General features: G+C 42.3%; 1 protein-coding gene across 1 annotated transcript in view; it reads right to left on the bottom strand.

The window, feature by feature from the left end:
* The window catches only part of LOC123520727 (extracellular matrix organizing protein FRAS1-like), a 67159-nt gene that overhangs the window by 41102 nt on the left and 11174 nt on the right, over positions 1-14883 (bottom strand). Inside the window, 1 exon segment of the mRNA XM_045283282.1 lies at positions 4571-4602. Within this exon segment, the coding sequence (XP_045139217.1) occupies positions 4571-4602 (32 nt within the window).

The following is a 14883-nucleotide window of genomic DNA, read 5'->3' on the forward strand; positions in this document are numbered from 1 at the left end:
TATGGCAACGCCCCTTTTGTTCAGCTTCCGTGATCAGCGGAATACGCGCCCCTCTTCATGCCGCAGAGAGAGAGAGAGAGAGAGAGAGAGAGAGAGAGAGAGAGAGAGAGCACATATTACATATATGGCAATGAACTTCAGCAGTAAGAGGAGACCCGTACCGAAAGTGAAAGAAAAAAACATCTTGACAGAAAAGCAAAAAAGTGATGTTCGCGAGAAAGAAAGTGCGAGAGAGGATCAAGGGGAAGGAAAGGGACGACAGGAAAGGGAGAATGAAATAGTGAGGCTACAAAAATGTTAATTAAGAACAACACTCGACAAAAACTCTATAAGTAAGCTAATAAGAGATTAATTTACGGCGTATGGTGCGTGGAGGGAGAAGAGGAGAGGAAGGAGGAACTGACACGGGAAGAAGGGAAGAAAGAGAAGGAGGATGAGTAAGGAACGGAACGGGTTAGGGGTGGGTGGGTGGGAGGGAGGCAAGGATGATATGAGAAGGGAAGGAAAGAGAAAAGGGGAGAGAGAGAGAGAAAGATAGAGAGAGAGAAAGGGAGGAAAAAAGAATGATGGAGGGACGGGCAAGGGGAAGGGAGGAAGCCGCGTCCAAGAGTTGTTAAGCTCAACACGCTAAAGTGATTTATGGTTCTTCTGAGATAGTTGTGGTGGTGGGACTGGGAGTGGTAGGAAAGAGTAGTAGTAGTAGTAGTAGTAGTAGTAGTAGTAGTAGTAGTAGTAGTAGTAGTAGTAGTAGTAGTAGTAGTAGTAGTAGCAGTAAAAATGTTGCTTACTTAGATGGACTCTCCAATGACTACTTTCTCTTATCCTTCAACGTTTTGTTCCTTTAAGTTACGACTGTTTTCAATCCTCGCAGTGGTTTAGTTCAAGTCGGATTACCACGATGTCTTTTCCTCATGAGTGGCGTCGAATCTTCGTGAAACCACCACTGAATCACGAAGACACATTTGAAAGCCCTTATATCTTCCAACCGCGTCTATCTAAATTAGTCACGATAACACGCTGAAAGTGGCTCCAGTAAAGCTGACGAAGTGCTAGCAATGAGCCTTGAGAAACGGGTAGAGGGAGAATGAAGCCATAAATAATAGTACTCATGGTGTGGAAAGAGAGAGAGGGAGAGGGAAAAGAAGAAAGACAGAGAGAAAAAAGAAACTCATTATAACCTAAGTGAAAGAGACAACAAGGATTCGACAAGGTGGTAAAGCAATGTGTGTCATGACGGGAGAAAAAAAAAAAAATCGGTAGTATTCAGAAATGCCTTCCTCTTTCACTACGACAAATTTCCAAGGCCACAGAGACAACTAGATGGGTTTACAAGAGTTTCTCCTTTTAACAAACAAGAAATCTTACCAATCTATCACCAGAAGCGTAAAAATACCCTTAAAACCACGAGTATCTTCAACTGGAGCCTTTGGAAAGCAGTGACGGTGAGAGAGCAAAGGGTTTCAGAATACAGGACAAAAGTGAGTGAAGACAGCAGAGGCTCGGATACGTACACATAAACAAGACAGAGGAGATTCATAGGGCGATAGAAACAAGTAGGAGTAAAGTAGACAATATAGGCAGGTAGAGAGGACAGACAGACAGGTATACAGACAGTAGCATGAGTGTGGGTCTGTGAATGAAGTGAAAAGAAAGAATCGAAGAGGCGAGGATCGAGGAGACAGACGGACGGATGGACAGACACACAGACAGAGAGACAAACAGGCTTTAAGTGTGGCAGTAGTGAGGGAAGGAGCAGCTGGAGACCATTCAGAGAGAGAGAGAGAGAGAGAGAGAGAGAGAGAGTCTGGCAGAGTGACATATGGGTGACAGGCCGAGCGTACAGTAGAAGCCAGGCATGAAGAGAGAGAGAGAGAGAGAGAGAGAGAGAGAGAGAGAGAGAGAGAGAGAGAGAGAGAGAGAGAGAGAGAGAGAGAGAGAGAGAGAGAGAGAGAGAGAGAGACGAGCTAAGTAAGAAATTATAATAAGAAAAATAAGGGAAGGAAGAAAAGTTTGTGTGTGTGTGTGTGTGTGTGTGTGTGTGTGTGTGTGTGTGTGTGTGTGTGTGTGTGTGTGTGTGTGTGTGTGTGTGTGTGTGTAGTTAATGGAAAGATTAGAGGTATAGTGACGAGCTCAGTTATGATTATGGAGAGAGAGAGAGAGAGAGAGAGAGAGAGAGAGAGAGAGAGAGAGAGAGAGAGAGAAGGAGAAAAACGGAACTAAAATAACACACAAACACACGAAAACAACCACAGAGAGAGAGAGAGAGAGAGAGAGAGAGAGAGAGAGAGAGAGAGAGAGAGAGAGAGAGAGAGAGAGAGAGAGAGAGAGAGAATAGAAAACCATGAAGAAAAAAAAAAAAAAAGAAAAGAAACAATCAAAACAAAACTAAAAAAAAAAAATGAAAGAAAAAAAAAAAAACTCCAAAAAGAACACAAAACAGGAAAACAAATTGAAATACAAAGCAAAACGAAACAATATAAAACAAAAAAAAAAAGAAAAGAACTGAAAAAATAACATCAAGAAAAAATAAAAAAAGTAAAATAGAATCATATAAGAAAGCCAAAAGGAGAAAGAAAAAGGCAGTGACAGCTGAAGGAGATAGTAAGTGAGGAAGACAGACAGACAAGTGACAGGTGATAGGGCGAGACTGACAGAGAGAGAGAGAGAGAGAGAGAGAGAGAGAGAGAGAGAGAGAGAGAGAGAGAGAGAGAGAGAGAGAGAGAGAGAGAGAGGAGAGGAGGGAGTAAGGTGATGAAGAGAGGACAGGGAGCAGAAACATATGGTGATAACGAGAGAGAGAGAGAGAGAGAGAGAGAGAGAGAGAGAGAGAGAGAGAGAGAGAGAGAGAGTAGGTAAAAGAATGAATCATCTTTGTTGTAAGTTGCCTAAAGCTAATGATAATTCTACACCTCTCTCTCTCTCTCTCTCTCTCTCTCTCTCTCTCTCTCTCTCGGTACGCCCACCCAGCACGCATCGCTTCTTGGCATCCACGCCTACTCTTCACGCCCATGACATTCATCACACCTTCCCCATCACGACCACCACCATCACCACTACCACCACCGCCACCTCCTCTTCCTCCCCATCCACCTCCCCTTCCTCCTCCTCCTCCTCCACCTCCTCCTCCTCCTCCTCCTCCTCACGCTTGTTGGAAGTGTTGATTGGTGAGCGAGGGACCGAGAAAGGTATGCGTTAGAGAGAGAGAGAGAGAGAGAGAGAGAGAGAGAGAGAGAGAGAGAGAGAGAGAGAGAGAGAGAGAGAGAGAGAGAGAGAGAGAGAGAGAGAGAGAGAGAATGTCATAGCATCTTAGTATAATTATAGATAAAATATATAAGAAAGAAAATTAAGGGAGAGAGGGAGAGGAAGAATGAGAAAAGGAAGAAAGAGAATAGTGAAAGAGGAATGATGGAAAGAAGGAAGAAAGAAAAGATGATGATGAAAGTAAGGGAGAAAGAAAAGGAAGGTAAGAAAAAGGAGGAGAGAGAGAGAGAGAGAGAGAGAGAGAGAGAGAGAGAGAGAGAGAGAGAGAGAGAGAGAGAGAGAGAGAACAATTTATTTCAGAAGGTGACGGCCTCCAGCTGCTGATGAAAATTAATGAATAGCGCCAAAAATTGAGATTAATTCTGGAGAGACAAATGGACCGGAGGGAGTGACGCGTTAACTCTTTGCATTATTAGACCAGTTTCTTTTATATATTTCTTTTACTTGAACGCCTCTTTTTCATACTTTTTATCATACTGCAGCCTTATAAATAGTCAAGGAAAAGATAAAGCCAGTGTAACTCTCTCTCTCTCTCTCTCTCTCTCTCTCTCTCTCTCTCTCTCTCTCTCTTTCTTTCTCCCTTACTCCCATCATCATCTTTTCTTTCTTCTTCCTTTCCTCTCTCTTCTATTTCCTTCCCTTCATCCTTTCGTATATTCTCTATTTTTCTAATTATCATGCTTTTTCTTCTTTTTCATCTCTTCTTTTTCATCTTTCTTTTTCTCTAACTTCCTTTTTCTCCCTTTCTCTCATTATCATTTCTTGTTTCTTTCTCATTTCCGTCTTTCCTTTCTCTCTTTTATTTTCTTTATCCCTCCTCTCTTCTTCTCCCTTCTTCTTTTTCATCTTCATACTAAAGTGTTATGACGTTATCTCTCTCTCTCTCTCTCTCTCTCTCTCTCTCTCTCTCTCTCTCTCTCTCTCTCTCTGTGTGTCGTGTAAGCCAGTTATTCTTTTATTTTTAGTGTTTTAAGCTTTTAACTCCTAACTCTGCCCTTTCTTGATACTCAGAACAACTTAATGTAATCCTTCACAGACACAGAACAGATTCCTAAGTCTCCTTTTTCCCTCACACATTCATCCTTTGTCCAATCCTCAGTTTAACCTCAGTCCTTCTTTTCTTCCTCCACCACCTCCTCCTCCTCCTCATCCTCCTCCTCGTTTAGAAAACTACAATACGAATCCCTCTAGAATAAGTCTGATCAGTTTAGGGATTGTTTAGCAGTGATAGGTTAAAATGTTGATTGAAAAGGAACAATAGTAAAAAGGGCTTAGTCTAGTGCAAGTACATAAGGCAGTAAGGACTCACCGGGTAGTAGATGCCGTCTTGGAAGCACAGCGCTGGAAATACGAAAGAAATATATGTTACTCATTGAGGAAATAAATGGACTGGAGAGGAAGATGGACAGCACATGCATTTTCCCTTCTGTAGATATGTTATAGATTACAAAGCAGTGATTATTTCTCGCCTGTACCCAGCCAGAGAGAGAGAGAGAGAGAGAGAGAGAGAGAGAGAGAGAGAGAGAGAGAGAGAGAGAGAGAGAGAGAGAGAGAGAGAGAGAGAGAGAGAGAGAGAGAGAGAGAGAGAGAGAGAGAGAGAGAGAGAGAGAGTAGAATAATTAATCATCTTTGTAGTAAGTTACATAAAGAGAGAGAGAGAGAGAGAGAGAGAGAGAGAGAGAGAGAGAGAGAGAGAGAGAGAGAGAGAGAGAGAGAGAGAGAGAGAGAGAGAGAGAGAGAGAGAGTAGGTAGAATAATGAATCATCTCTGTAGTAAGTTATGAGAGAGAGAGAGAGAGAGAGAGAGAGAGAGAGAGAGAGAGAGAGAGAGAGAGAGAGAGAGAGAGAGAGAGAGAGAGAGAGAGAGAGAGAGAGAGAGAGAGAGAGTTCATTTACTACACAATAATGTACTGACGTAAGAAACAATGCGACGGAATATAAGAAAGCAATTTAAATTCATTACTCTCACTCTCTCAATTAATGAAAGGTGACTTATAGCACATCCCTGTCCTGTTCCCTTTGTAAACCCTGACTCAAGGCATTCCCCGCTCCCTTACCTATCTACAGCTCCGTATAGTGCGGTGCAGTGGGTACGTGTAGGGAACATACATTCCTTTCAACTTAATGAAAATGGTACCAATGGAAAAGATTTATCAAGTAATCTTTAACCGTGTTTTAGTAGTAGTAGTAGTAGTAGTAGTAGTAGTAGTAGTAGTAGTAGTAGTAATAGCAGTAGTAGTAGTAGTAGTAGTAGTAGTAGTAGTAGTAGTAGTAGTAGTAGTAGTAGTAGTAGTAGTAGTAGTAGTAGTAGTAGTAGTAGCAGTGATCACAGTAGTAGTAGTAGTAGTAGTAGTAGTAGCAGTAGTAATAGTAGTAGCAGTGTAGACTCTTGTTTCATCTACCCATTAATCAACAATGAGATAATCGATATCTGGAAAACCGAAGCAGCAAACACGAACGCAAGTTATGTTTACACTCTCCATTGCTTTTGTTGCACGATGCACAGAGTCTCAGTGTTCAGTGTTGAGGGAGTGGTTGGCAAGGCGCACACACACTCACCCCTCGCCACCTTCCTGTCACTACACCTGCGCCAAGGTAGCAAGAAGTATTACAGGAAGCACATGTTGCGACCTTTCCACCCCCCGTCCATCACCAGCAGAGAGGGAACGCGCTGCATGTTTTACGAATGCGTTTGTGCAATTCATCCGATGACACACGAGTACTTATGTTAATCCACTATCTCTCTTTATGACACCACCACACCACTTCTCCGTGATAGGGGAAGTGAGGGCAGGCAGGCTGGTTTCCGGCGCTCGATTCAGGTTCGCGCCTTATGACTTCAGGTGTTTCGGTGCCAACATAGTTATTTATTAATCAATCAGCTTTCTCTTAGACGAGCCAACCAAATGCTCTCTCTCTCTCTCTCTCTCTCTCTCTCTCTCTCTCTTTAGAAAGGCATGCTACAGTTACTGTTAACTTAGACTTAGTATATAATATTGTACAACTGTAAGCAAGAATAAATGTTTCAAATGTTTCAAAAGTCTCTCTCTCTCTCTCTCTCTCTCTCTCTCTCTCTCTCTCTCTCTCTCTCATAAAACTATGCTGGTTAAGAATACTCGTGGTGAGACATCTGAAGACGCTGACTAAATTGTACATGATTGTGTTGTAATTTCATAACTACGATTACAGTGAAAAGTTATAATTATACAAATGTAACATAAAAATCACAGCTGTCGGATGAGCGGTCGTCACCCACGAGAAATGCCAAATTACTTTCCTGGGGTTAATTTTTCCCGTAATTAGAAAGTCCCGTTGTCAATTACCCAAGGAAAAACTAACATTCCCATCTGAGGCAACAAGAAGCAAACGCGACACCACAACTTGTACCCTGAACCGAGGCGCGTCTCTTTACCCCTTCAGTAACATGACGCGTTTCCACATTCACTCTGCTTACTATTTGGCGATTTTATAGCTTCAAAAACTCATGTGGAGATTAGAATAGTGAAGACTCTGACCATTAATCTTCTGACCTCCATAGACCCTTCCTAATGTATATAAAATCGTGTAATCACAGCAAAAAATCATGAGAATAATGCGTTCCTGTACTGAAGGGGTTAAAGATTGACCGCACGTCTACTTGATTGATTATGGAAGTGGACGAAGAAATAATTGATTCGTATTTGGCTGGTAGCTTGCATGTCTAGGATGATAAAACAGTAAACACAACTCCTCCTGTCCCTTTGAACATATTGCGTTTCTAGTTTAAAGCCTCAAATCTGGAGTGAGTTCGAGTGCAGTGGTAACATTTGGGACAACAGTAAAGAGGTGACATTGAGGTAGAGTCAGGTTAAGTACAGAGGAGAAATGAAGGTACAGTACGTGAGGTTAAGGATGGCGGATATAAACCAGCTGGCCAAGAGGAAGAAACACAGCTAAAAGACAAGATACAGTACATGAATACACTGAAGAGAAATGGAGAGTACGTGAGATTAACTCCTTCAGTACTGGGATGCATTTTTACCTTGATTTTTGGGTATGATTAGACGATTTTATTTACTTTATGAACTGTCTATGGAGGTCAGATGATTAATGGCCAGAGTCTTCACTATTTTAATCGCTACATAAGTTTCTGAAGCTGAACAGCGCTTCCCACATATACTCTTCAAGTATGCCTACAGGCGCTTTAGGCCATGACATAAAAAAAAAAAAAAAAATCAAAATCACCAAATAGTAAAAAGAATGAATATGAAAACGCGTCATGGTACTGAAGGGGTTAAGAATGCTGAAGGTAAACCAGTCAGCCAAGAGGATGATAAACAACTGAAAGAGTCGATACAATACATGAATACACTGAAGGAAGACGTGTGAGTGATGGGTGTATGAGAAGAGGCAGAGGACTAAGCAAGGTGGCTGCAGGTGATGTATTGCTGTGATCCCTGACAGCAGCACCTTAATTTAAACACCATGAAAGCTGTCACCGTAAACTGTCGTCTACTCCTACACGATTTCGTATGCAAACATGGTATTCACTGTTATGTAATGGTGCTAGTGAACGTATGTGAACACTTATCAAGGAATAGTAACTGGTGCCATAGCTATCATTCAACAGCCAAAACAGAAAACGTAACAATTTTTCATCTAAGAAACTTCATGAGGCAAGCAGTCACAATTTTCACTGCTGAGGACAGGCAAGGCTGTGGCCAAATGGTTCAACGTGCCGAAGTGGTGACGGTAAATACCCGCCTTGTTTCGTAGTTTGTACTAATGTGTCGAGAGGGAAAAAAAATCAATGGTTCACTTGGAAATGTACTTCAGCTATCCTTTTAAATGTTTTAGACTCTCACAAGGATGATATTCAGAAGCCACATAGAAGACGAGTCGAGTTCCTATTAGTATTTTCTCTATTCACAATAAGGAATTCCTAAAAATAAAAAGAAAACACTACAGAATCATGAAAACATCCCTGAAACTCATTAAAACCTATACTATAGTTTTCGAATTTCTGTTCATTCCTTCCTCCACACCCGTCCCTCTCTCTCTCTCTCTCTCTCTCTTGTATCTTCACTTACGGACTTTTCTTTCAATGCACTGCTAAACTTAAACTGCCGAGATGAGACGCGGAAAAGTTGGCGAGCACTTCAGTTGGTAGAAGCGTCAAGTGGCAAGCCGAGGAACACAACACGAGCCTTTGATTCTGATATACCACCGCCGTCAACACATCAAGCCGTCACAACACGAGCTGCGTCCCCATGATGTACTGCACGCCGTGACGCAGGCCCTGACTTGTTAATATAGATAAATACTAGAGAGATAAGAGGTAGTAAGAGTATCACCATCACCATCGCAAGTCATACGTACGTCATTATCACTACCATCACTCTTGTTTCACTCTTGACGTCTTCATCATTGAGAGAGAGAGAGAGAGAGAGAGAGAGAGAGAGAGAGAGAGATCATCACCATCGCTAGTACTGCAGAAATGTCATCACCACTCACTACAGCCAATTTGTAACGAGTTTTGATGTTACAGATAAGTAAATACAGTTGTACTTACTACATCATCACAATCACCACCACGACCAGTCACCATGCAGCGCCATCACCACCACGACAGCATATCCACATCACAACACCCCTGCTACCACCATCACATCCTCTACAACAACAACAACAAACATTCCCACCACACCAAACCACTACGCAAACAAACCCCATCACCACCACCATCACCACTATCATCGCTGCCATCACCAATGCCTGACATCATTCATTGCTATCATCACCAAAACCATTGCTACAAACACCGCCACCATCATCATCATTACTCACCCACGCCACTATTATTATTCCCCACTACCACCACCACCACCACCACCACGATCACTCGCCACCACTCATGTACTAACGCGTGGTTCTATTTAGTTTTTTTACACAAGAGAGAGAGAGAGAGAGAGAGAGAGAGAGAGAGAGAGAGAGAGTGTAGCGCTGTTGGGTGGAAGAAAAGAGGGAGGGTGGGAGGGAGGGAGAGAAAGAGGGCGAGGGAGTAAGTTCAAATAGAGAGATGAGAAAATTGGAATAATGGAAACTAGACATGTAATTTTCAGAGAGAGAGAGAGAGAGAGAGAGAGAGAGAGAGAGAGAGAGAGAGAGAGAGAGAGAAGGGAGGGGAAAGGAAACGTCTGGTGAGTGCGTCGCCATCCTCCATATTCGGGAATGCCTCTCCTCTCACTCTTCCTCCCCCTTCCCTTCCCTTCCCTTCCCTTCCCTTCTCAGCGTCACAAATTCACTGAGATAATTACTGTTTCCAAGCCGCCAGTTTCGCCGAGCATCCTAAGCATTATCAGGTGCCTCCGAGACTGTAACTCGTGTCCCTCGGCTTGTTTGTGTGTGTCGTGTCTTCTTAGAGTAAGTCCTCCCCTCCCATGTGGTAAGGCGAGGCTGCAGGGACACGGGGACTCCACATGGTGCCTGCGTTTCTTTAGAGGCTTCGTCGTGTTTCTTCTTGGGTTACTCAGCAGGTGGTTTGGTTACTCAGGAAATGATAGGGTACGGTTACTTGGGAAATGACACGGTTGTTTTGTGTATGGCATGATTAATCAGTAAAGGATATGGTTGCTTCATAAATTGCACGGTTACTCCCGCAAATTGTAAGGTTACTCGGTCAATTATATGGCTAGTGGATGTATTATAATGATTGGTGAGAAAGTGACACGCCAATACACTGGTTAGTAAAAGTATAAAGTGTTCATATTGTACGGTACATAATATAAACGTAGATCTACTTGTGTTTGGGTATGAATGCATTTCACGTCTTGTGACTGAACTGTCAATGATCTTGTAAGTCAACCGGAAAAATTGTGAGAACGGAAAAAAACAAAGTAATAAAGCAACAGACACCAAGAAAGAACACAAGTAACATCAACCAAATAGAGCAAATGTGCAAGAGTGAGGCGCGGTGCTGACCTACAAAGTCCCTCTCAATATAAGGAATACTGCTGTCACTGTGTTCTGTGTACCTTACCTCAAGTAATGGGTCGCTCAGCACCGGTACTGTGCCAAGCGCCGCAAAACAAAGAAGGGTCCCTTGTGTGAGCAGCAGTGTTGAGGGGGGAACTGAACGTGAGTATTGAGTGTGTCCTGAAAACTTCCATTCTGCAGAGAAATACTGATAGCACCGACTCATGTTCATCTCGAAAGTTTGCCCATTCATCGTATTTATTTACTAGCGTCCGCATATTCGGATGCTAAATGCTGCCATCTACCTCAAAAATAAGTCATAGTAAGACATATAATAAAATAGTAACATAAAGTTCTTGTTTCCCTGACCTGGCGTGCTCCACTCTGCTTCCTTGACGCTTAAACTTGCACACGATTGTCTTTATATCCTGAATGTAACACAGTAAATAAGAGCTAGCCGGAATTAACATGTTGGTTCTCAAGAGACTGTTTATCATATGCTATAGTGTTTATTCAAGTGAGAGGTTTAGAATAATAAAACTTGATTCTCCTCCCCACCTGTTGCTCCCTCCAGGCGTGGCTGACAGGAGAGTAACAGGCACAAACACCAAACAGCAAACCGTGCACTTTTCTTTCTTTTTCTTCCTTTTCTTTCTTTTTTCTCTTTTCTAACGATGTAAAAATGATCATTACTGCAGCTATTACTCCAACAAACACTCTACATAGTCGGTGATAAACTTGAAGAGAGAGGAAAAAGGCGACATTTCATAGTATATGAAGAAATGAAAAACATCGGAGTTTTTATTCATATTTATTTTCTATTAATTTATCTTTATTTTTTGCTTGTGTCAGAACATGATATATCTCCAGACTTCAACGATCCAATTGAAGAAGTGTTTGGTTTCGCTGGACGACAAAATTCTACAAGTTGTTTTACAAATGTCGAGTCTTCTTGTTATGTTTGACGGATGGACTATGAAGTATTGATGCTATCGAAGCCTTCGCATATTTCAACATTTTTATTAAATTTTGTTCACCTCACATCCTCCTTTTCGACAGGACAAACAGGCTCAGTTAGTTATGTCTCGCTACACAAGGTCTGTTTGTTAGCCTAAGAATAATTTTGCTGTTCTTCCTTTTTGCTTTCCTTAGTTTTTCCAATTTTTTTCTCTTTCTTTTTGTGATAAAATACCCCACGTAACAATAAGTGGATACAAGGACAATGTATCATCCACTTTAGACTCAAGTCTTCAGTAGTTTCCAAAACTTCTCAAAAACATGTACGCAACAGTTATGCGGACGCCAGCCGCCACCTTGCACGCGAACCCAAACCAGACTGGCCCGCAGACTGATATCTATCAAGGGTACCTATGGCGCTAACCAGCCCGTGTACTGCACCTCGACACTGATCAGGTGTTGCGAAAATTTATGTCGCAAATATACTATCTTGTTTGAGGTTAAACCACCACCACCACCACCACTACCACCACCACCACCACAACTCTGGACTGATACAGTGAAACAATTTATTTTGTTGAAGGGAATTCACAGCCAACCTTTGAGTGGAAGAGAGGACGTGTTACTTTTTTTGCGTTGAGGCGGGACTGGATCCTTTCAGGACACTGAGAGGTTGAGTGGCCAAGACGCAGGCAGTCCATGGCTTCCTTGTTCACCGGGGCATTGCCCCTTTTATCGCTTTCTCCTCTACTCTACTTCAAGGCAATGCCTTCACACAAGCAGGCGTCACGGATACACGCGGGGGATCCGGAAGGCGCGCCACACCACCACCACCACCACCAAGCCATCACTCACACTCCACACTCCACACAAACATCAACATAATTATTTCATTATTACCTACTTGTTACTCATTATTACAATACGCATACATGAAAGATTAAGTCACTAATATACGTGTGTGTGTGTGTGTGTGTGTGTGTGTGTGTGTGTGTGTGTGTGTGTGTATATATATATATATATATATATATATATATATATATATATATATATATATATATATATATATATATATATATATATATATATATATATATATATATATATATATATATATATATATATATATATATATATATATATATATATATATATATATATATATATATATATATATATATATATATATATATATATCGTTGATATACGACTTTCATCTCATATGCAAATGAGAGAGAGAGAGAGAGAGAGAGAGAGAGAGAGAGAGAGAGAGAGAGAGAGAGAGAGAGAGAGAGAGAGAGAGAGAGAGGAGGGGGGAGGGAGTGGTAGACAAGGGGGGGCTAGAGGGGTAGAGAGAGAGGCCGCTAGCAGCGTCTGGCACAGCTGCGACGGGGCGCGGCGAGACAGTGTTGTTACTGTAAACACGCGGCACAGCCCTGCTGACCTGACACTCATGGACGCGCTTAAGAAGGATGTTCAGACTCATTACTTTCCCGCTGTGTGTGTGTGTGTGTGTGTGTGGTAGCCTAATTATCAGTACATGTACTAGTTCAAACACCAAAAGTGCGACACACACGTCGCTGGCCAGACGGCTGTAAGGTTCTTGTGTGTACCAGCCAAGGTGTCGAATGAGTGTTTATTGGTTCACTTGATGGCTCGCACGAGAGTGAGTTTAATGAATAAACGAGTAATATTCCTAAAGTGTTTATCTAAGCATCCCGTCGTTCCCTCCACGCACCACCGCACCCATGTCCCACGAGACAGGGGCGTCCTCAGCGGACCACTACTGTGACCTTGGCCTTGTAGTCTACAAGAACTGTTGGACTTTCATAGAACAGCTGCTACAACAATACTCAGTCACTTTGGATAGGCAACAGTCATACGGCACATGAACTAAATAAATGATGTTGAGATGCGAGAATAAAAAAACAGTTAATGAAATTCGTGTTTGGTGAATTATAGAAATAATATCATGAAGCAAAATGGTCATGGTTGTAACCCGTACGGCAAGTGTATGTTTCCTCCGTGTAGCAAAGGGTATGGTACTTTACTAACCCCTTCTTCCCTCCTCTTCCCTCCTTTGTGCTTCAGTCAGGGATGCAAACATATGTAGAAGCTAAGACACTGAACCTAAATAAAGTGTAATCTAAACGGCACCTCTTTGCTTCCTTTCTTCCTCTTGGAGGATGACACTTACGCAAAACAAATATTAATCAGCAGATGAAAATTTTTTATTTGGAAAGGCGAAAAAAAATTGTGATCGAGAGATAGATAGATAGATAGATAGATAGAGAGAGAGAGAGAGAGAGAGAGAGAGAGAGAGAGAGAGAGAGAGAGAGAGAGAGAGAGAGAGGAACGTCCTGTCTTATCACCAAAAAGTCGTGTCGGACAAACCCTGCAGTGCGCGGCGCGGCAGGTGAGGCGTCAAGGTTCGCTGATTTCTGTAAAATCTGCAGTGAAATCTTGTCCACTGGTTAGAAAACGAGCGCCACTTGTGACCACCATTACGAAACCCTAACAGACGATAACCTTCATCTGAGAAGTGCTGTGTTTCTCATTACGCGTTTAATGCAGTTAATAGAACCCAGGTTAAGTTTTTCTTGTATTACCAGTAAAGAACGCGGGTGTATGGTGACTGATGGATGCGTCTGACTCAGTATTCTTAAACCCTTTGCTCTCTGACCATCACTGCTTTCCAAAATTGAAGATACTCGTGTTTTTTAAGAGTATTTTAATGGTTCTGGTGGTAGATTGGCAAGATTTCTATTTTATCAAAAGGAGAAACTGTCTTGAAATTCCTGCTGGTTGTCTCTGTGGCCTTGGGAAATTGTCATGCTGAGAGGGGAAGGCGTTTCTGAATACGGGAGAGGGAGGATGGCTAGGAATAAGTGTGATGCGCCAAGACTCCAACCTCCATCGCCAGGCAACACCACCTCAGCATCTCAGCACCTCCGGACACCTCAACTGGCCTTTACGAGTCCCAGCCTTCCTTCCCTGAGCCAGACGCGTAAACAGACAACTTGAAGCATGCCAGTGACGCGATTCTTACACCTAGTGAGATTTATGGGCCATTCAGTTGTAAAAGCAGCAACATCGTGATTCCCTCCCTCTGCTGGCTTGGGTAACTGAGTTTGTCTGTCCGTCTGTCTGCCTGTCTGTGTGTTTATCAGTAACTATCTTGTTTTTATTCCTATATTTCTACTTACCGTTATTTTTTTCTTTGTATTTGTGTGTCTGTCTGTTTATTTATCTGTCTATCCATCTGTGTCCTCCTCGCCACTTCTTTATTCACCGCTGTTTTCTCGTCCATCTGATAATCTATGCATCTATCTGGCTGCCGATTCGTCTTCCTGTCTACTTATCTATTTGACTGTCTGTTTGTCTGCCTGTCTCTAGCCATCCGATCGCCTATCTGTATGTATACATGACTGTATGTATCTGCTAATGTCTATCTGTCTGTTAATCTATCATTCTGCTGTCTGTCTTTCCCCTCTCCCTCTCTCTCTCTCTCTCTCTCTCTCTCTCTCTCTCTCTCTCTCTCTCTCTCTCTCTCTCTCTCTCTCTCTCTCTCTCTCAAGCATTAAGAGGATATCCATGTCCACGCGGTTAAGCTCAAGAACTTTACCCTTGACTGAAATAAGCGAGCAAAGCAGCGGACTCGACTTGCCTTTCATTCATCTTTGCAGAAAATAAAACCTTAAACTTTATGATA

Source organism: Portunus trituberculatus, chromosome 47, assembly GCF_017591435.1.
Source record: "Portunus trituberculatus isolate SZX2019 chromosome 47, ASM1759143v1, whole genome shotgun sequence".
Classification (NCBI taxonomy): Eukaryota; Metazoa; Arthropoda; class Malacostraca; order Decapoda; family Portunidae; genus Portunus; species Portunus trituberculatus.